Source organism: Filicampus tigris, chromosome 13, assembly GCF_054856515.1.
Source record: "Filicampus tigris isolate MCC_2025a chromosome 13, RoL_Ftig_1.0, whole genome shotgun sequence".
Taxonomy (NCBI): domain Eukaryota; kingdom Metazoa; phylum Chordata; class Actinopteri; order Syngnathiformes; family Syngnathidae; genus Filicampus; species Filicampus tigris.
The window spans coordinates 14,024,063-14,048,455 of record NC_141229.1 but is presented as its reverse complement, the minus strand read 5'-3'; the positions used below and the strand labels follow the sequence as shown (position 1 = coordinate 14,048,455).

Genomic DNA, 24,393 nt, shown 5'->3' with positions numbered 1-24,393 from the left:
ATAGCCACGGGACCGCCTGTGTATATCTGTGTGTGTCTATCTTAATGGGTCCATTTGAAACATGGCTTGTTCTGCTGCTGTGTGTGTGCGTGTCCTTCAAACCGGATTCAAACGCAGCGATTAACCATACCTTTAACACAAGAGTCTACAAGAAGTCACAGGACACACATAATGTATATCCACACACCAGCAAGCATTTCCTCTTGCCTATATAAACAGACACGCGCCAATTCACAGTGTGTGTGCCAATCTTCCCCCTAGCATGACATCAGATATACTGACGAGGTGGAGAGATGCCAAGCCCTATCGTCACCTCTCAGGAACAGTCTGAAGATTTTGTCAGGAACATTTAGATTTTGTCAGTCTTAACAAACACACCGTCACAAAGACTCCAAACAACACAGATATTTATAACATGAAGTTAATAAATTAACTTATGCATGACCTACATTCTAACTCGATAAGTAGTGCTGTGCGACCTGGTCATGTTACGTTACATAAAATTGAAGACATTTTTCTCTGATAATTTCTCCATTCACTGTGAAAATACATATTTTATGTAGAACAATTAAAATGAGTAAAAATATAATAAAGCACAAATATCCAGTGGGAAAATATGATCCCCAAAAATCTGGTAGTAAAAACACTGACTGACTGACATATTGACGAACTGACAATTAAAATTCAGTGTGTCACGAAAAATTACGGACTGACGAAGGACGGACGGGTACCCTGGTCACTGACAGTTGGCGGATGACGGACCAGCAAAATTTAGTAAAATGCCCACCTCTGCGATTTATACACTACATACAAAAGAGGTCTGAGTTTGATTTAGAAAAAAACTGAATTGTACTGTTCATATTGGCATGAAAAAAAACTGTCACATGACCTGCGGTATGAACATAGCCGTAAGTCACTCTTCTTCACATAAAACTCACCAACTCATACTCTCTTGAAGCACATGCACACTTCACAGACCAAGTGATGATCGAAACATAACAGTCGCACCCACTCCCCAGGCATGACCAATCAATCCATGCATAATTCAACTGTTAAGTTTGTGCAACACTTGGATTGAGGGTAAATTGATTAGTCATGCCTGGAGAGTGAGGCACAGGGATGACGTAATAGAAAAGTGACTGTTGTTGTGTTACCGTCTCGGATGCTACATTAGTCAAGGCAAAGCGACTTTATTTATATAGCACATTTCATACAAAAACCGCCCATAGCAAAACACGGGCGAATCGGAACACTTGGCGTCCCTGCAGTTGTGGGACAAAATATTGGTCATGTATATTGTCTATATCTCTTGCTATACATCATTATCAATGCACCAGCATCAACTACAGCCGCTGTGCGGTTGTAAACTATGAGGAATCTTACTACTGTCTAGACTTACTGTAATAAGCTCCAAGCGTATCTAAACGGCAAAGAAAAACACAAACTTTTAATACTGTCTGCTGTGTTATTCGTCACATAATATATCCACATATGCATCGATAATATAGCAACGCGTTCAACATATTTTCTGTACAGCAATAGTATCATTACTGTTGGAAAAATAGTGTGATAATATTGGAACGTGAGTTAATACCTGACCACAATCTTTTATTCCTATTCGAGGCAACCGGATAAGATTTGTCAATCTTAGACATTCGTTGATCGTCCCTGTTACCACTACCACCATCTGTCCACACACTTCGGTTGCTTTGGCTTGAAATTAAAGTGGACACCCACACTAACTGGAGTAAACCCACATGACTTTTGCTAAAACATGGAGGAACAACGGTGAAACATTGGCAAGCTTGACTTTGACATTTTGTGTGTGTGTGTGTGTGTGTTTTCTTTCCCTGTCTGTGAAGTCAGTATTCAGGAACAAATGTAACGGCATTTTCTAACAAATGGCAGCTAAATGAGGCCCCCAGGGTGCTGCGCTGCTAACTACTGGCCTTGCTTTGTTCGGAGCCATTATGATTGTCCTAACCAATCCAAAACACCTCTCCCATTCTTGGTCATTTGCATTTGAATTGCCGTTCGGCTATACAAAAACCAACACAAATCAAAAAAGAGGGGGAAAAAAAATGACGGCAAGAATAACAGAGGTGGATTCCGGTCGAGCAATTAGCAAATGTCAGTCAAGTGTGGAGGTAAAAAAACAGACTGCTTTCAAAGACCAAGTGCGAGACACGCAAGTGAACTAACGGGGATGTAGACCGCACTGCACTATACTGTGAAGAAAATATTTTTGTTACATTATTTACCTTCGACGGCTGTAAAGCACAACCTATCATTTTCAAATAATGCAACAAACAAAATGGGACAGCGCCTCTTTTGGATCTGATGGAAGCGCTTGTAATGTTTCAATGGGAGTAAGTATTGTTTAATTCAAATTAATTTTAAAGGAGACATGCACACACATATTAATGCGTATGTGTAAAATTCATCAGGCTTAAGTGCTCGTCAGAGGCAGCCAATCTGGGTCCAGCAGGCCTTGGGTTGCCGTGGCAATACGTAGGGACATTTAGAGGGCTCAGATAAACTCTGCCATTTAAAAGGTTATGACAATTAACGCAGCTCTCGGCAAATTACCACTGCCAGACCTTTACCCACGGACATCTCTCTCTCCTCCTTATCACCCGACACCCAGTCTCACTCTGCCTCTCCTCCTCGGCTGCCATTTGCCCTCCATCCCGTCACCCGTCGTCCCCGCATCCTTCCATCCCCTCCCAGCCAGCAGCACTTTTATTATCACGCTAATTAACAGAGTTACTCACTTAATATTCAAATGGTGACCAATTAATGACACTGAACCTTGGGCGCCCCTCCCACGCGTGGTGCACCCTCCGCTTTCACCGCCACCCCTTTTTCACTCTCCTCGCTGACTTTCATTTCCTCTGTCTTGTCCCTTCAACCTCCCCGTCCCACCTCCCCATAGCCAAGGTGAGCTCCAATTTCCGTGAGAGCGTGTGTGTGTGTTTGTGTGCAGCGAGGGGAGAAAGCTGAAGGAGTCAACAGACCACAGCAAGGGGGTTGTAAAGCTAGGGGCCAGGCTGCAGAAAGGCTTGGCAACCTTTTAATTAACCCGGTGTGATTAAAAGCAGGGGAGGTGAAGGAGTGGAAGGAAAAGGAAAAAGGCAAACTGGTAGTGAAAGGAAAACGACTCGGGAGATTCACCAGCACACAAGTGCAACATTTATTTTGGACTCATTTTAATCTATGACAAAGTGTTATTTTCTGCAAGAAAAAGTAGAAATTAAAAGTCGACTAGATTAGAAGAGTGTAAGGCGGGTTTGGACTCCAAGCAATCAAATTTTCCATAACATCTGACCTTGCGCTGAGGTTGTTTTGTCTTCATTAATTTCCTGTGTGAGAAATGTTTGTTGTACATGTTATATTATGCGCGTAATATTGGTATACCCTTGCAATTCTCTTTCGACAATACAACTTCAAATGTCAAAGACTGTTTAGGGGCAAAAAAAACAAAGCCAATAGCATCAGACTAAAAATGCATTGTTCCAAAGCAATGTTTTGAATGTGTGAGTGTTCTTGCACAATCTTAGACACTTCTAACCCGATTAGCACATTTTTATTTTAATGTGCACATGCTTTGCAATTTTACACAGCTGCGCATATCACACATCTTGCAGATAGTGTATGTTTATAGTGCTCAACACAAATGTGGGGCAAAGATAAACCTCTGAATCAGTTCAGTAGGTTTCCATGAAGGGAGCTTGTCTCCTCCAATCAGTTGAAAACAACTCCCGAGAGGCAACTGTCACGACAGGAAGAGGAAATAGATAAGACCAATAGAGGAAAGGACCAGTAGGATCCGTTTCACAGATGGATGGATGGATGGGCTTTGCTTGAGTCTAGATAGATCTTATGTGGAATGACTTGCCTCCTGGAATTCAAACCAAATACAACTCTGTGACATTTTTACAGTTTATACTAAGCCATAAAATAACTGGGCTGTATTTTGTTACATGTAATTACTCCCCAAGCATAAATTTGAGGTTTCTTGGTGCTAAATTGATTCACATGTGCGCTGCAGTAACATGTTCTGACATTGTTATGAGTTGAAACATGGCAGCTGGCCAATGTCTCAAGTCTTTAGGTCTGCCACACGTACGTGTATATTGCTCAATAAAAGAAACACATCATAAAAAATGATCTGAAAATTCTTGAAGTTACAGCACCCTCATTCACAGATTCTCACATTTTGCTTTTTATGAGGATGTATAAGGCCCTGATACAACAAACCGACGTCGGTGGTCGTGAAGCGTCGTGGCGTCTTTAAGCGCCGTCTGATTGGTGTAGTGGCCATCGTCGTAGTGTCGTAACCCGTCTGTAAGCGTCTTGGGGGCGTTTGCGTATGTTGAATCGGCGACGCCAGTCGTGACATTTGGTCACTCTGATTGGCTGTTAGCTAGCAAATCAGCGCGCGCAGCACCAACGTGAAGTGACAAATGCGGATAAACAGTGAGCACGCCTCCGCTGCCTTAATCTTCTTACAAGTACAAGAGCGAGGGTTGACAATGTAAGTATTTCACAATACCGTGTCAAGAACATGATGGTTTACTTTGCGTGGGACTTTATCGTGAGCGAAGAATAGAGCTGAATGCATTGTTTACATTTTTATAATCCGCCCCCGGCCAACAGCTTTACGGTTGGAGTTTTCTAACCATGAGAAATGGTAACTACCGCCGCCGATGGTATGGAAGGGTATTACATCTCACGTATGCACAGAAGGTACTATAATGGTCAGCATCGCTGTCTGTCGTTGCAGTGTATTTTTCCAGCGTGACGTGCCGACAGCCGGCCGGACGCCACAGGGGGTAAGCGTCTGTCACTGTTGGCCAGCGTCTTTTTGGTATATCAGTGCATGTTAGACAGTAACAACATGTACAGTAAACCAGGGGAAGGGGAGGGGGGAATATGACCCGTACCACTCATGAGAGCAAAGTGATCCAACCAGCAATGCAGTTCTAAATACAAATAAAACATCAGTGGAACTCTTATAGAATGACCCAACATATTTTCAATTCTTGCATCTTCAACAATATATAGAGCCACCAATAAATAATACATTTTCTAAAGGCTGCAAGTACATTTATGGGTAGTGGAGGAATTCATCAAAACTGAAATGTGTTATCCCTCGCTAGCTAGCTAGCTAGCTCGATAGATAGCTAGATAGATGTACTTGTACTTAGATTTATGACTGTAGAAAAATACCTTTTTACACATCTTGCCTCTCTCCAGGGTTAGTAATTTTGTATCTGTCCTTTCAGGCTCGACATCTGAGAAATATCTTTATAACCTGTGCTGCTCCTTGCAATCAGATTAGGTCAGAACAGTACAACAGACTCAAAGAAATGCAGTATTTTCAGTTCGATTTGCTACTAAACAAGCTAATAGGGCTTGGTTGCAGAGCTAATTCTTTGTCAAAGGAAGCTGGAATGGTTCCATCAGCGTGAAGATGTCCTCTGGCTAGGGTTAATGGGAGTGAAGTGGGCTGTGGGATGCTGCACAGAACGCCCAAAGATCAACATAAAGAACGTTGCAGCTTGGATTTCTCAATTTAATGTCGGGTCAAAAAGCAGGGGTCGAAACCACAATGACATCCTAATCTGCTGCCAGTTGGCAATTTTGTGTGTGTGCGTGTGTGTGTGCGTGCCTGTGTGTGTAATCTGTTCAGTGCGGCTCCCATCATGCTTCATTTTAGCCCGGAATCACAAATAAAGGTCACCATTTGACCTTTTCACAGCTCGGAATTGCTGCAGCACATTCGGCCGATTTGTGTTCACGCTGACACACATACAGAAAATTGACACAAAAGACGCACGCTCATTCGTAGAAAAGAACAGCTCTGATCCGAAAGATCACCAAATCCTCTATTTGTAATCCTGGCCAGATGTACTGTGTAGGTGCAATTTCCAGGCATGTTTACTCTTGAATCCTAAATGAAAGACAAGGCCTTTATTTCCTCTCTCTGAAATACTGTCTAACTCAAATCGATGGAAAGATTTTTGTCTGCGGAAAAATGTCATGTTTTTCTACCGATCAATAATTTCAGATTACTTAATTTTAAAAACACACACACACACTGACAACAATAGTCCATTCTGGCGAAATGTGAAATTGCATTCAGCTCAACTGAAAAAGATTATCCTCACAGGTTACAAAATTAAGTAAACATGCACAGTACACACTAAATCAAATTAATTTAAGCATAAGCATAATTTGCATCGCATAGATGCACTTGTACCAAATCGAAGTTCATTTCCTGTTGTGAAAAGGAAACACTTCTTTAATTCCTTGGAAAGGCTTTCCTGATAACAGCAATGATGAAAATCCCCTTTCTCTGATGTTAACAGGCTTGTGATGTGACTTAATCATTTTTTACCTCATTATTCTAAGCATGATTAACAATGATAGAGAGAAACCAGATCACTGGTCACTGCAGCGGTGCGCATGATGACCAATAAAGGACATAACAGCACAGGTGCAATAACAGCTATTGCCAATCAGAATGGTCGAGTGGAAGTACAGTACCTGGTGTATAAATGTCAGCACGGGTCAATTGTTGCCACATCATGGGCTAATGATGAAAACACATTGCTGCAATCACCAAATGTCAACCTGGCCATGGGAGTTCTCAGAGTTGGGAGTTTATGTTTGTACACTTGGATGCACAGTGTGTGTGAGTGTGTACTGTGTCCGACATATTTAAAGCAGTTGTCTGGCATTGTCAATTTAGACTGATTAAAACATCACCTCTAATCCTAATCTTTTACTTCGTTCACCTACATTGCTCTGCTTTGCTTCACCCTGTCTTGTCAGAGCTATTCTTTCAGATTCATTATCATTGGAATCTCTCCCAACTCGCTGTGTTGTTTCTCCCTGCATCATTTTGTTCTGTTTCTATCCAGGCCACAGTCATTCCACACTGGCTGCACAGTGGATGGAAAACACATGGGCAGCCGTCACTGGACTCCAAAACAACGTGAACTTGAACCCCACTTCTGACTGTGAAAAAAAAATAAAACAGCTGAGCGTGGCTGTTCAAGTTACACTAAGTTCATATGTATGACAGGTCCTCTGTCACTATGATTAGGTTTGTATGGGCAAGGCCGTTTATGACCTATGACTCTCTTTTTTCTCTGATGTGCATGAGCAGACAAAGGGAAAGACTGTACAGTGGGGTAGAAATGTATGGTCGTAAACAATCACAGCATACCCCATCAGACAGCCTCCAGTTATTAATACACAATATGATATCATATATACCATAAAAGTAAGTCATTCAGCTGATTCCAATTTTTCAACAGAATCAAAACAATAAATGGTCTCCATAACATTCCCCATGTCTAATGTTTTGCATTAAAATCCCAGTGCCATCTAATAAATTATTATTAACTTGCACAAAGGACCATTACTATTTTACTACTATTTTAATCACTGATGAAATGCAATGCGAATTCCGAAGGAAACATTGAATGTATGCTCTTGTCTTTGATTAAATCTTTTTTTTTTTTTACCATATTCACACAGAATTCCTACAGTGGACAACATCTATAAATCAGATACATTCACATGAAAGGCTGCGGTCAGGGCTCACAAACTCATTCAAACATGCCTTTATAGACTGTTTTGTGCACTGTCATGTTAGGTTGGAACAAAACCTTTCCCATAAATTTGCAAGCACAGCATTGTCCCAAATGTTTTGGTGTCCAAAGCACAAATGCAATGAACAGGCTGAGTTTAACCCCTGATTATTCAGTTGAATAGAAGTTTATCACACAATAATGCCAAAATGTATAGTGTTTGCTAGTGTGTATGTGCTAAGGTTAGCTCGGCATTAGCTAGCTGGTACAACAGAACATGGATTGGACTTTACCAAAAGTGAAAAAACGTTTTCAAAAAAGTGAATGTGAGGCTTGGCAAAGCACTTTGGACAACATGCGGCGTACATAAAGAGCTATATAAGAGCTATGATGTGTTTTTCGACAAAAGTACAATTGGTAACCCCTTCCAGTTGATTCTGGACTGATTAAACAGCAAATGAAGTGCAAACGCAAAATTTGCATGTGAGTCCAAGCTCTAATGTAAAACATTAGTGTCTAGATAAGTTCAGTGCTTAAGAAGTGCAGTCCACATGTTTACACATCATTGTTTTATGAGATATGAAAAGTTGAAATAATAAAGCCACAAATTTGTTTGCATTATTGTAATCTAATTTGTGACTTACTTAGTGCTGTTTAGGCCAGACTTGTTTGGTAGAATTTTCACAAGTTGTCATAGTTAAAGGACTTCAAATCAAAGTATTTAGTAAGTTAACAACTCTGATTGAAGTAGATTGAAAATAAAACGTCTTTCATTTGCCTTTAACTTAGCGAAAGACTAATCGATAAAACCAAAGTGTTTCTAGAATAAATCTAATATTGTTTATTGTAATACAAATTAATGTATTGTTTGTGTATGTTCAAAAAAATACATGGGAAGAGGACCTTGAAAAAAATTGCATATTAAATCACAATCGCAATATTGACGGAAAAATAATTGCAATTACTCCATCATATTGATCATATACCATATCGTATTGTCACAAAATTGGTGTTGGGAACCAATGACTTGCGCTACAGTTTTACACCTACAATAATGATAAAACATACAATTGAACATCTATTTCTCTAAAAGTGTCATCTAGACTGAGTGTGATCATCTTGATAAGTGGAGAATTTTTACTCTTCTTTTGGATATGTTTAGGGTATGCAGGTGTGCCATGTCATGGTCAGTGAGTGTTTATGCTAGTGTGTTGTTACCTGAGGCGGTGGTCGTGACTGCAGGTAAGGGCTCTGGTTTGGTCCCGGAGGGGTCTGTTGCGGTGGACTGAAATAGGGCGGAGTTCCCTGCTGGCTTGCCTGCTGCTGCTGGCTGTAGCCGGCCATCCCCTGCTGGCTGTAGGGCGCCACCTGTCATAGGAAAATATCACAGAATTGTGAATTATCAGGGTCATCAATCCTTCCATTATCCTATCCCAGCTGTCTACGGGCAGTAGGCGGGGTACACCCTGAACTGGTTGCCAGCCAACCGCAATTATTAGGTTCAACATTCCTTTTAAATTAAAAACAGTGCATATTTGTTGTCAGCTATAGTGAAGAAGTATTCAGTATAGCGGTCAGTCACATCAGGAAGCGACTGATTTGCAAGGGACAAAATACACACACAAACATCCCACACGGGGCAGCAAAAATGGGCTTGTCTCCATTTTCCAATTCATCCAAATGTCCCTTGGCTAAAGGATCTCAATTTAGCGAGGACAGGCTGACGATGGACTCCCAGCAGTCCTGTGCCTAATGAACTCGCATTGCAAAGAACTCTAACGCAATGTCCTCTGGCTCGCCAAATGTGTCATCCTCTTCAAATTATCTCCATCTCGGTCGGCTCGCAGCTGGGATGAGGTGTACGGGATAGTGTGGCGCGCCCGTCCTATGCCGTAACACTAATGAGGGACATGCGAACGAGCCGGGGCCTTCCAGGGCGGCGCAGTTAGACAGTAGCTTGCCAAGCGTCACTGCTGCATTACACGCTGCTTGTGAGAGAAAGGCTGGCACACATTCAAATGTAGTCTTAATCCTTGCTTGTCATTTGTTATGACTACAGACACAGCCAGGTGCTCCTCACTCCTCAAAGGATTTCTGCGGAGTTGTGGGTTGTCTCTCACACACGGGCGCAGACATACATACACAAAATCCAAACAGATGACTAAACATCATTTACAGCTGGCGGTAAAGCAATATGACAGCACGTTTCATGTCATATTTTGTTTTCGTCATGTCATGTTACTTTTTTTATTCCATAGTTCACCCCATCTAACAGCCCGCCAAAACCTCATTAAAAAGACGGTGCACAGGCTGTAATTTGTGGTAGGTGCAAAGCTCATAGTTCACGTCCACCTCCCTGAGATAAACTCTGAAAGGTGCCCTTAAATCTTCTTTACAAAGAGGAAAACTCACGGGATGATTTATATCTACAATCATGAGCGTTATGTAACAACTTTGAAGGTCTTAAAAGATCAAAAGCACATGGTGCACATTTGTGGTTTGATTGTGAATGATATTAGCATGGAAAGCCACTCATAAAAGTCCAGTTGAAACCGATGGCTGGTGTGAAACACTGTATGATGTGGCTAACTACAGCAAATGGAGATTAATACTAGTGAAATAGTTCTGAAGAGTAACTCCTTTGCGAAGGTGGCGAAAAGAAATGGTCCATGGACATTGTTTCAATGATGCTTTAAATAGAGTTGATTGGGCAATACAGAATACATTCCACTTCAATGGGAATTTGATTAGAAAGGACAGGTTAGTGTGTATGTGTGTGCGCGTGTTTGTGTGTGCGTGTAGCACTCATTGAGTGAGTGTGTCATTAGGCCTTCGAGACAGACAGGGTGAGATCAGTCTCGCTGGCAGAGAGGTTAATAGTGTGGCCTTGCTCGTGCCAACAGCTCCACTGGATTCATTACTGCCAGCCCGGGCAACGTACCACACACACGCACACACACATTAGACTCAAACACACACTTTTGTGCTGTTAATGCTCTGAAATGCACTTTGCGCATGTAATTGTGTATATTAATGTTTGAAAAAGATGGCATGTGCTTACAAAGGCTCTTTTGGGGGGAAAATGGCTTTCTTTGACTTTTACAAAAGTGGGCAGAGCGACCAGGTATGCATTTGCATTGCATTTTTTAAAATAAAATATGAAAACAGATCACCAGTATGAAAACACTCCAGAACTGAAATAATACATTATATATGAATATTTCATATATATATACAATGTGAGGTGTTCACATACTTTTTCTGCAACTACACGGATACGCTTGGTGTATTTATGACAGTGGTCCCCTTCTGGACCACTTCTTGTCTGCAAAATTAAATCACCGCCAGGATGGAAACCAGACAAATGCATGAGGGTTTCCCTCTCGGATTGTCAAATACAAAGACAGGCAGATTGACAGATGTGTGCTGACAGTTCAGAATGGCAGAAGACCTCATAGATATGTGCAAAAAGAGCGCCTTAAAAAATAGTGTCAAGCTATACTGAATAAATAAAACCTTTCACTGCTTTCTATTGTCTGTAAAATGCTTGTTTCATTTGGTGACTTTTACCACTCTATGTAAAAATACACTAGCAAAACAAAGGGGCTACTTGTAGTTTATTATAGAATATGGGTGTTATTCTTATGTCCTCTTGTTTTTTTGTGATTTTAGGAGTCATATACACAGTCACAGAACGTGTGTCCATTTAAATACTTTCCTCCACAACATCGATTTGCATTCATACCGAAAGGTTGTGGTCTCTATACAATTACATGCAAGCATCTACAGTATTTGCCCAGTGCTTCTTGATTATGAAAGAATGTTGACATCAAGCATGGCGGATTAGAATAATGGCCAGTCAGCGGCACAACTATTCAAATTCCTTTCCGTAATGAACTTTATTCAGAAGCCTTTAGCCTATTTTGTCATTTGAAATGCATTCACACACACACCCCCCCACACACACACACTCTCACCTCTGTGTTTGGACCTCTATGACCCGTACCTCTAGAGAGCAGAGTGTACAAATGCACTTTGACTAAAAATATACATGCAGAGATAAGTAGACCTGGTGTGCTGGTGATTCTTCCAATAAAAATAATGTATGGGCGCAGAAAATAAGACGATTTTCTGCCTTTCCCTTCACTCAGGTGCAGCAGAAGCAGACCAAATAACAGTGCACTTTACCCATGGTGTCTTGAAGTGTATACATGCAGTGGCGAATAGAATAAAATGACAACATAGGCTAGGCGTGAAATGACACATAATAGACATCCTGTGAAGCAGAAAATTCACCATCAACTGCAAAGACAGTGTGGTTAAATATAAAAAGCCAAAGACACGAAAACATTGCTAAATGTAGGACAACTCAATCATAAAACTCTTAACAACTGAATAAAAACAGAGCCTTGCTTTCCCAATAATAATGTTAGGGTTTTGTGTTCCTCCAATAGACCATTTAAAAGTCATAACAACATACAGCTTGCAATTAAATTGGACCATTGATCAAGAGACATAATGTTGCCAAATAGGCGATATGCCAGGCAGGTGACCGGGACTGCAGGTCACTGCTTTCGAAAGAAAGCTGAGGTCATCCGAGCAGTCGACCTATCACGCCAAACCCAAAACACGTACTACAGGTACACACATTCTAGTCAGCTACACACCATAGTGCAAAAAAACCTGACAGTTAAACAACAGACAGGTTAAAGATTGAATGAAAGATGCGCAAGACGGAGCGCTAGGCAGAGAGGAGATAGATGGGGAGGATGTTGACTTATAGTAGTGCATGAAGTGATGTTGAACATGATAAGGGGCTGATACTGACAGTGAGATATGTGAACATAATGAGGAAAGAAAAGAGATGAAGCAAGAGCCAAGCACAAGGTTGAGGACACTGTGAAAAAATGAAGATGCTTTATAAATACGAAGAATGTCATCTCTAAAGGGCACTTAGGTTTGAGGGTGTGCATGTGTACACATAAGCAAATACGAATTCAATGGCCACATCGGATGTCCAATCAACGGAGATCTAATACAAGAGTTTATAAAGACAACAATGCTCACTTTTGAGTGACACTGTTTCAGATACAATATGACATACGTTAATCAATGATTTTTGCATGCTGCACTGGTCTAAATCTGCACTACATCATACTGAAAACTATTCCTAACATTTTCCTATAAACTATACTAATACTATATAATATATTAATGGAACTGAAATCTAAATAGTGATGTCATTGTCAAATTGTCACCACTGCAATTTGTACTACCAATCATTTTTGACACAGATCTAGCATTAAATGTAAGATTGCAGGTGAAACTAAAAGTGTTCAGGAACAGTTAGTTGGTTTGTTGTAAATGCAAAATATACTGTAGAATCCATAATGGCAGTGGCTGGATACTGAATTAAAATATTCCAATGCCAGATTAAATATTTAAGGAGTTACCGGTAGTTCATTTTATCCTGTAAAAGTTACCCACCAATAAAAATAGATAATGAGCTAAAATTATATAACATGTTTGCCATTTCCATATTACATATTTATGCTACAGTATCGTGAGCATGATCAGAAAAGATTCTTTGTAGATTGTTTCAGCACTTTTCCAATACAGAATAAGACTACTGCCTGCAAAATAGTTGAACGTTTCTGAGACTGTGGACGGTGCAATATCTAACAATATGTTAGCATATATATTATTAATTACTGTACCAATTTGTCGCCTGAACAGATTCGACCACTAAAATCAAGAGCCAAACAAGTCAGTCGGTTGATATACTAAGCAGCAGCTTTGAGTCCAAAACATATCCACCCATTTCTTCCGTGGAGACAGAAAATCAGTGCTGGTTTTTAGGCCACAGCCAGCCCCAAACAACAAGCGTGTGAAGGGGGATCTGCATCAACAGGCTCATGATTAAACATCAGGAAAAAGAACGAGCACTCGTCACCGTCCTCGCATCTCTCCCCCAAGGTGACAGCACTCTTGATGCTCCATACCTCCTTTTGATCTCACAATCTCTCCTTCTCCATCCTCGTACATGGAGGAGGGGAATTGGGGGTTGAGTCCTGATTCCTGAAGGAATGAGCTGCCCTTGGAGGAGGGAGGGGACGGCTGTGATATGCAGAACAGTAACATGAACCTGCACACGAAATCCGATTCGTCGAGCGCAGACTGATAAAGACTGAGATATGCACAGTGTGTGTATATTTATTTGGGTGATAAAGTAGCAGTTGTTTGAAGGTTTACAATTACTAAACTTAAGTCTAGAACCAAAATTTGAACCCCAAACCTCTGAACTGAGAGGCAGAGGCGGTAACCACCATGTCACCAGGCTGCCTTTTGAAAAGCTATTTATTAATTTTGTTATTGATGAATAATACCTAATTGATGGCAAAATGTTCTGTGGCATTTTCAGTGTTAGCTTGTCTGCCACATCTTTCATTTCATGGTTTCTTCCTGAAGAACCACAATGAACTTCATTTCATGCCAAGTGTAACTTCACAAGATTCTCAATTCTCGACACAGGACACAAACTGCAGCTGTGAAGCTCACCACTGGACTAAAATGTGTGGATCTTTTTTTGTATTGTTACTGTTATGCCACCAAAAGTAGCCCAGTGATCTTAATTATTCATCAGTAAATCAATCAAAACATACAGTACCTATAATTGGCACACCAACAATGATAACACAGTAAACTTGTAAAAATCTGTTGGTTTTTTTTTTTAAATCCTAGAATAACATTGAATTTGATTTCAGCTCTTGCACATTGTGAGACCATATTGACTATTCCACATGTGATGTGCCTTGTACACTACACATTCAATATAGCTCCCATTTCTAAAGAAACATTGTTCCCATTCCTCCCTTGTTTTGCTCAAGGTCAAATCCTTGTCACATTCATATCATGTGGTGGATAAAAGGAGTTTGTCCTATGCGTTTTGTTGCTTTGACTTGTGCTGCTTGTGTTTGCAGGCAGAGCTGTAAAAAAAAAAAGACATTTTCAAGGAGGTTAATGCTTACTGTGCGTTAATGCTCGCTGTGAGTGGAACTGCCATTTATTCTTGCAGGTTTTCGCAAGCAGCTCTGGGCCCCTTGCCATCAACTCCAAATGTTTTTCCCCACTAAACTCCTGACCCCAATCAGAGGCCAAAACAGGCAGACGGGTTGGTTGTGAAGCAGGAAAGAGGGAGAGAAGACGGTGAAAGAGAATGTGAGTCATTTGGGAGTCAAAAATGGATCAGTACGCGAGACAGAGGGAGTTGGCAGCGTACAGCGACTTCATTTAACAAACGCTTCAAGACTATAAGAAGGTTGATAACAACATTACTCATCACAAAACTGCCCTATGCAATATGTGATGTTTGTGCACAGTAACCTATAAGTGTGGGAGGAAAGTTGGAGGGTGGCACAAAGCAGAAAAAAAAACAAACAAGCTTGTGAACCAGCATCACCACAGGCTATTACATTGTAGGCTGCTTAGGTTTCTGGCACTTAAATGCCACTTAAATGCACCAATGTGTTAAATGTTGCTGACACATTCAACTGTCAAGTGGCTTGGGGTCAGTACAGATGCTGACAACTTTGAAAGGATCAGCAGCACCACTTCTCATCTTCACAACAGTAGTCTGTTTGTGAGTCCTCTATCAGTAAAGCGGTTCTGTTGGTCAAAGCAACTATATCAAGTGTCCTTGAGCCTTGAATTGGCATTGATGCGCTGTTTGCCATCTTTTCCTTCAGTGAATGATTTGTACAAAGACGGTATACTTGTTGATGGAAATAAACTCATGTTGGTCCTACAATGTAAAATATTCAATTATAACATTAGAAGAAAGAAAAAAAAACATCAGTTAGGCGATGTGTCCCTCTGCCATACACACACATGAACTGCTGTCTCCACGAGTTTCAAAATTATTTTGTTTGCCAATGCAAACAACCTAACGTCTGAAAAAACATGTAGCAACCTTTCTGCCCGACAGATAAGTTGATCACCTCCTTTTAATTTGTAATTGATCCTAAACCACCTAAACTGCAAACTAATAAAAAATGTTGTTAAATTATTGCTATCAAATTCAAATAAGTCATGTTACCAACATTGCATCTGTGGCTAACATAGGCTAGGTACAGTGGTTTACTGGTATAGAGTGCTAATGCTAACTTAGTATTGCTAGCACTGCTATTTTGTTGAAGCTGGAAAGCGTTCTCTTTGACTATTCATCACAACTATATGCACTTTCATATTTGCTTGTCATTATGAATGGCCATGTTGGAGAATCGCGCTTGTGCACGTCACTGAGGGGAGCAGCCTTGGTCAGAGGCTTGGGGTGAAGGGCTGGGATTTGTGAAGTAAGGCTACATTCTAATCTTGATAGCAGTTTTAAAACGGCAAACTCCCCCTTTCAGTAAAAAAGAGGTTCGGGTAATACTACTTAGGTCAACTGTAAACTTCTAGGTTTAAACACAGGAGTTGTAAAAAAAAGAAAAAAAAACGAATCATCTCTCTTTTCTTAACACCCTTTTTATTCCAATCCAGTGCTAACTGGATGTCTGTGAGGGAGGCAAAGCCGTGTAAATGGTGTATCAACCGTACGATGACGACTTAACTTCTCAATCTTGTCTCGGATCTGTTTTGATGATGCTTTTTCACCTCTCAGCTATGGCAGACTTGACCTGTGTAAGAATATTTTAAATAGTCTGGATGAAGAGTCAGATGAATTCTCATTGAGAAAAAAAAAAGGGATAATCCCCTGGCAAGGCACAGACTTTCTTCCCCGCTTTATTTTCCACGCTCCACTTTCATCTCTCTGCTCTTTTATCTTATCAATAGACATATGTAGAGCGCAGAAGACAGGGAGCAGCGAGCATGCAGCTCTCAGAAACATGCAGTTTGTGATGTTTTACACCACTTGCCTGCATTCAACACTAAATTGTATTAAATCCTAACTTCAACTCACCTGCCTGGGCGAGCATGACGGAGTCTGCAGCTCATGAAACTAATGCAATACATAACAGAAAGAGACGTTTGTCTTTAAAAGACATAACCCACCTGTTCCTTATCAAGACTCAAAATAAGTGGTTTCACGTCGCAGTTTGCCAGTCAAATTTTGTGCCTCATCAAAACACATTGAATAGCAAAACTGAAAATCACAGACTTAAATTTTCCGCCGCCGAGGCAGTCCCAAAAATCCGACAAAATGATAGTCGGCAACATGATATAACGCAATAGCCTTGATAGGCTTTTATTTTGAAGTTGGCATGTTGGCGTGTTACTGTAATGACTTGACATTTCTTCTCGACTGAAGGCTGGCCTGAACCCAGTTTATGTTGCCATCGTGCATGTTTGCCACCAGAGGCGGGCATTTAACTCAAATTTGCCGGTCCGTTTATCACCATCCGTCTGCAGCCTAGGTACCCTTCCGCCGTCCATCTATCCGCCTTTTTGTCAAGCCTGATCAACTACTAATCGCCTATCTGTCCGTCTGTCGTTTTAAACAAGCTTCCGGTAGAGCTTCTATTGACCAATTTATGAACTCATATTCAATCGTTAATCAAGGATGCTAAAAAAAAAAAACACGAGTTAATTGCGCGGTCATTGTAAAGTCACCGGCGTTAGTGGCTAGCTGTTTGTATCGAGTGCAGGCTGGCAAGAGCTGTTGGACATCTTTTGAAAGGCACATTAATGGGCAAAAATGAATCTGCACAATTACTTTGATGCTGACAGTCTGACACAGTTGCAGTTCCTACCAACCCATTTTTATCCAACCGGGCTTACTCAAATGCACAGTTTTAGCAGGCAAAAGTGTTACTGTGCTTCTGATGTCACTTAGTTCCATAGCCCAAAATCTCACCCACTGTTTACAGTTTGCTGCAATACTGCAATTAAAATTAAAGAAAAACTGTTGATTACTTTATAAAGAAAATCAATTGGTCATTTATTAAGTGAAATGTGTTATTTTCTATTGTGTACTAATAATTGTTGTTTACCCAAGCAAAACTATATTTTCTCTGAATACTAGATTATTCAATAGAATTTTTAGTAGGACACTCGAATACTAACATTTTTGACAGCTGCAGCCCTAATCTAAACCTCCATTGACTTTGAGGAAGACATACTAGATGCCCGACGGTGGCGCCCGCTACTACGGTCTTATATACGTCACACAAAAAGTGGTAGCAAATCTATGTCCTACCTGCCTTGCAAGAACATAAACCAAATCCCTCTTATCTGCTTTATTGAAATAAATAACATCACTTTAACTGAGTAAAATGGGAGGGATTTTCACCCTCATTTTTCACTTAATGGTCATGCAGCATCGGCTCAGCTTTATGTGTGATTGGCTGAGAGCCACTCCACAGTGAAGGGGTAATAAAAGTTACAAATGAGAGCAGGCTATTAGAGCCATTGATGTGCGTAGGCTAGCTTGCTAATTAATTGATTCTGAAACTTCATCTATTCCACAGCCAGAGAGGAACCTTTAATTAATCAGCCTTTTTCAAGCCTTTTTCAAATTGCTGCCCTCTCTTCTTTCAGTCTTTTCCTCTGTCCTTTTTCAAGCCCACCTTTACACCCCCTGCCGCCACCCCTAATGTGTTCCGTAATTGTGAGGGGAGAAAGCCCAGGCTCCCGCGTGTCGGCAAGGGGTGTAGGTCTGAGTTCTCGAGGAAATAGTATAGGCACAAGTGTGTGACCGCGTGGATGAGATGGCTACTTTGAACAGCAAGCATTCAATATTTCAAGAGCCTTTCAAAAAGGGAGGGGCACAGAGAGGCTGGAGTGGTCCCCTTTGTATCTCCATCCCTTCTCTCCCCTGCAGCCTTCCCGGCAGAAGGGCTGATTTATTGGGGCTTCCCAGTCATCGGTAAGAGGCTGCAGCGATGGCTGCATTAACCCTCGAGACAACCCCAGCACCCGGGGGCCCCTAAGTGCTTCCAAGTGGCCCTTGCTCCCCCCAATGGTGAGAAACCCCCCTTACCAGGCGCAATCAATGCTGTAAATTACCCATCTCTCTCTCTCAAGTCGATATTCCACAGGATGATGTTTGGACAGGGGAGAAGTTTAAAAGCTGTGTTTTAATGAATCCATGAAGTAAACTTGAAGAACTTCCATGTTCAAATGTAAAAGGATTATCATACATATTGAATAAAAGTGGAAAATACTGATTTTCGACGCCTGTATTGGAGTACAGTGTTATAACAATATTGACCTCCAAAAGTTTAATTTGATGGGGATTTTTTTTGTGACGCCACCACAGAATCCTGAAGCAGTGATGGCAAATGTGAAAAGTGTGATGAAGTCAATAGTATAGTATAGTATAGTATAGTATAGTATAGTATGAAGTCAAATTCAACAAAATTGAATTTAAGACGTGTAAGAACAGCACTCACGGTGCCGTCGTTAAGTGGACACAAGCAATCATTAACTTCGGCCTTCATCAGATCACGTGTATCTGTCAGAGTTATGGGTGAGTACACATTTGAATGTATTGTTTTAATATCCAGTGGTTAACCTTAACTTTTCTTTTTACACTGACGAAAAGTAAGGAATGTTAAAAAGCAAAAATTCTTGACGCCGACTCAACTTCAGCAATCCACTTGCACAAGCCTGTACTTGTCAGGTCAATCAAAGGGTAAGTACAAAATTGACTGGTTTACTTCTTTATTGCACATTGGTTAACTTTCTGTTAATTAAATTTGCCTGTACAGCTAAAACATTTTATGGTGGTGAGTTTGACCCTGGAACAGATTAATACCATTTCAAATGGGGGAAAACATCTCACAACAGGTTGTGTTCCTCCAGGGATTTTCTACAGTTGTATATAGTAATCAAATAGAGCAACTTCATGATGACAATTATAGTCCTTCAACATCATTTTATTTTTTAAATTTGTATGTTGATGGAGTCAATAATAGAACCCAAACACCTCCTTCATATCATAGATACTATAGAAAGACAACAACTGGAAGTTAAGTGCTCGCTTCATTTCTTTTTGATATAAAATTTGAAACTGGCAATGCATTTAATTAAAACAAAATAAAAAAATAAAAACTCAAGGTAAAATAATTGCTTTTTCTAAATACATTAAAATAATATAGACACAGTTGAGGTTAGCATGTTGGCTTGGCCCTCAACAAGCGTTCCAGTTTCTCATGTGGCCCCTTTTCAAAATTAAATGCCCACACATGCCCAATAACCATGCAAATATGACCCATGGCGAGTGGAAGGACAGCTATGAACACAATCTTACTTGACAAAATCCTTGGAAAATGTTGCCTGGAAAAAAAACACTTCACAGACCCACAACAGCATTAGCATGAAAGCTTATTTCTGAGATCAATCGCAATCATATAAGAGATGTTTTATCAAGAAAGATGCTCGTACAGCAGAAACAAAAGGTGTTGATGGGAACAATAACAATGGCTCCATTCACGTGTCCCAGTGCTGATGTAAATTGAAATCCAGCTACCCCAGCTGTGACATATCAAACTGTAAGAAAACTGTTTCAGTTCCACATGACAAAGAAAACAATAATACAAAGTGAAGGTGAACGTATTGGCTTCTATCTAGTAAGTATATTGTGAACAAATAGCCAACACTGGTGATTGTTTCTGCAATACTTTTGGACATCACTTTTATTCATTCACACATGAACTCACACACTCCTTCTGTCTTCATTGGCCAGGATATTTGTTTTTATTTTATCTTTCTGCCACGCATCCACCCTCACCTCGTTTCACATCAAACACTAATGTTTCCTTCAAATTCCGTTTCCTCTTCGTCTGCCAACTTTGACATCACAGGAAATTATGCTTGAAATTGGCCTTTTTTTTTTTCGGGCATTTCAGCTTCATTCCACTTCCCCTTCCCCAACAGACGCTTCCCTCATGTGGCATGTCATTCATTCCAAAGACGGTCCCCTTTTTCTTCTACTTTTGTCTCGTTCTTCACTTCTTCCACTTTTGTAAGTACATTTTATTTATGAGGCCTTTCTCATGCTTTACTTGGTTAAAATACAAAATAAAATAAAATAGTCCAAAAAAATGTAGGTTTGCTCTCACACACACCGTCTTGCCAGAAAAATCACAATTGGATATTTTCCTAAAATCGTCCAGCCCCACATAAAGATCCAGTACCTGAGGTATCGATACTTCAGTATCGATCCGTACGTCACTAACACAGTAATATGCATGCACAACCTTGCTAGGCCTATTAGCTAGAGGCTAAGGGGCAGTGTTTTTCCTGAGACATCATCACTAAGATCTTTGTCTATTCTTGCCTCTTATTACAGGATTAAGCCAAACAACCCAGGAGAGGCTTAGCCAGATGTTAGCGAGCTGCAGAATCAGGAATGTGTCAGAGCATGTGTGTGAATGCATGTCCGATCATGTGAATATGTGCACAAGTATACCCTTTCTGTACAAACGTGAACTGTATCATTGTGAGACCTCGAGACCACGGATGTCAAACTCAAGGCCTGGGGACTAGATCTGCATCATTTTTTGTGGATCGCAAAGACAAATCATGTGCGTTGACTTCATGTTGCTTGCTAAATACATTAATTGCAAATTCTCTTCACTTTTAATCATGTTGAGATACTGCAAGTCGTTTTTTGTTACCAATTCTCCTTTTGAAATAAAATGAAAAATAGTAGAACAAATCATTTTTACTGGCTTCTGATTTTAAATTTTAAATTAAAGCCCTCAATTTGTTGTGTATATGTGACAATATGAGGCGATCATACATTTGCTGCATGTGGATACACAGTCACAATGGCCCGCGACAAAAATGAGTCCGACACTCCTGCTCTAGACACACAAAAACACAAACACTCACGGGTATTTAGAAAAAAAAAAAAAAGGATATTTTCTCAGCCCTTGTTATTAACAAGTCACATGACACCGGGGAGAGGAAAGTGCTATTTGGGCACAATTTGGACATTTTCACTTAGTGTGTAATTTCTTCAGTGTTGTCTCATAGAAACATACAATAAAATATTTACAAAAACGTGAGGGAGGTCCTTACTTTTGTGAGATACTGTAGAACTTAGGCGCCTGATAGAGTAAGGCTGACCAAACCTGGCGTCAGCCATAGCCTGCGGGCCGCATACAAGCCGGTATGTTCACTTGCACAGCAATAAACCACTAACTCGGTGCAGCAGCAGTCACCACATGATTTCAAAGAGAGGCCCTTGTACAGCGGGACAGTTGAATGCCCGGACAAAGGCTGTACAATTCGTAATTCAGAAAAAGGGAAGAAGTGACTTTCAATGTGTTTTTTAAGACACACAAACCTTCAGAGAAGGCAGCCATTTTAAACAACTCTGGAAGTGTTTTTGCAACACTCAAAATAAGGACACATAACGTCACCCGACATGTCAGTATATTGTGGAAGACAGTCAGGATGCCTCATAAGAGTTCAGTTTATTGAGAATTGAAGGAATAATTCTGCATGTTTTTCTTTTTTTCCAGATGCCCCAGGAGTGTGAAGATGACAAGATGACAACCCATTCAAAGTTGAAGGTTGAGTTTTTGTTTTACTTTTTACCGTGGTTTATTTCTTTGTGCGTGTCTCTTAAAATGTTTGAAGAGAAAGTCAACCGAAAATATTTTTTTCCAGAATATGTTCTATGCAAGCCCACTAGTTGAAACAAGGCATTCTGATTATTATTGCGTTTGTGCAATAAGAGTTAATCCACCCGTTTTTTAGCCATCTCTGGGGGCGGCCATTTTGTCATTTCTATTGACTGAAAATGACATCACAGTTGCTCAGGGCTCAGGTAACGACCAATCACAGCTCGCCTGTTTTCTGAAGCTGAGCCATGAGGTAGAAAAAAACGGGTGGATTTCTCATATTCCGCAAACAAAACATTAATCAGAATGCCTTGTTTCAACTAGTGGGCCTGCATAGAACAAATTATGGAAAAAAATGTGTTTGGGTTGCCTCCTTCTTTAATAAGATTGGTCAGAATATAAATCACAAAATCATAAAGGTAAAAATCTTGTCACTCAAGAATTTTGCCTGTACAGTTAATGAAAGTTTTATGTTGAGAGCAGTTTGTCTGTGACACAGATTTTTTTGTATTGTCATTGTTCACCCAGACAAACATCATATTCAACCTTGGAAGTTTCGTTGTAAGATTTTAACGTCATAGTGGCACACGGTCAGGGCCAGCAAAGCCTTCTCTGCTGACCTGAACACAATCAGAAGCACTGGCCTACATTTTACAACAGAAATTCTAATATTTATTCCGTGAAATTGAATCAATTAATAATCAAAAATGTATTCTCTTCTTTTTGTAGCATTTTTATTGGATGAATTGTTTCCTGCAATGTTGGTGGACGTTAAATTCTTGTCCAAGCAAAATTTAGCTTCTATGTGTTGCCATGTCAATCTAATCCGCCCACGGCCTTCAGAATCAGTAGAGGAGGTCAATGTAAAAAACAATGTTAACAATGGGACTGTTTCTTGAACTAATCAGATTTCAGTTTCATCCACCCAAGGCCAGTGAGCTGTCTCTCGTTTCAGTGACATCATCATTTTCATTTTTCCGTCCTCTGACTGACTGGTCAGAACATGTTCAACTAGCAAAATGTGTCTGTAGTGATCTACATCATTAATTAATGATCAACCAGCATCTCTGAGCGGCACAGTTGTGTGCTGTCATATTGCCGTTTTGTACACTTATTCATAGTTTCTATAACGTGCCAGTTGTATGAATAGGGACGGCGCAGGTACAAAATGCACCGCCTGCCACTGCTTTTCTTTATACCTTAATGTGTTGCACAACACATACTGTATATACTACAAAAAAAAGTTAAGTTATGCAATGCTTTAAATGAACTACTTGTTCAGGCAACATGAGCGTTAGTCATGAGTTCCATTGCACCCTTGCAGAAGCGCTTTGCAGTGACACACTCCCATGCACACACACACCTCACATACATGGTTCTATCAAATGCTGTATTGTGCACAACACTGTGTTACATTCTGTACACAAACCAAACTATACAGTGTTACTAATAAATAAATAAATACATGAGACACCTTTACACTTATTGTGATCAAACAAAAATTCTTTGCACAGTATTCACAGAGTTACTCATATAAGGGAAACAAAGGATTAACCAACTTACGCTGTTACCTCCCCCTCCACTTGATGTTGTGCAGTTATTTATAAAAAGTAAGGCTTAATTTTAGCTGGCTTTAATCATAATGAAAAGCAGAGGACCTTTTGTCCATCCGCTAAACCCCAACACGCACACGCACACGCATCACACAATTCACAGAGGTAGACACATATCTGTGACAGGTTGCCTGGCAACGTCGCAGCATGTTTGGCTGTGACAAGCTGGGGTCTCAGCCCTGAGGCGCAATGCATCATGGGGGATTGTGTTGCCAATACAGCCGCAGTCAAGATAGCGAGGCTGACATCCTGAACCGTCTTTGCAACATGTGACGACAAGATACGGTAGGCATGGGAGTCCACCCGCAGTTGCTATGACGCACACATTTTCTGCATCTCACGACGTTGTAATTAAAAGTCATGTTGCTGATCGATACAACGCACACCACAGCCCCTCCCCATCCCCCCTCCGCTTCTCTCAGTCGTGACCTCTGACCTTGCTTCTGTACGTGAAGCTCATTACTCTCATGTGAGCGTGTGGAATTAAACCTGCTCCAAACTCATTACTGTGAGCTAGATTCTAGCAGCTGCAGTAATGCAGTCAATGCGGTGGTGGTGGTGCTGCGTTTAAAGCCAGTACCAGATAATTAGAAACTTTAGAAG

At 40.6% G+C, this 24,393-nt stretch overlaps 1 protein-coding gene across 4 annotated transcripts in view; it reads right to left on the bottom strand.

Moving 5' to 3' along the window:
- arid1b (AT-rich interactive domain 1B) overlaps nucleotides 1–24,393 on the bottom strand; it is a 193,486-nt gene that overhangs the window by 125,082 nt on the left and 44,011 nt on the right. For all 4 annotated transcript variants that reach the window (XM_086049680.1, XM_086049681.1, XM_086049682.1 and 1 more), the window contains exon 3: nucleotides 8,823–8,972. In XM_086049680.1, coding sequence (XP_085905806.1) covers nucleotides 8,823–8,972 — 150 coding nt within the window. The remainder of the gene's footprint in view (nucleotides 1–8,822; nucleotides 8,973–24,393) is intronic.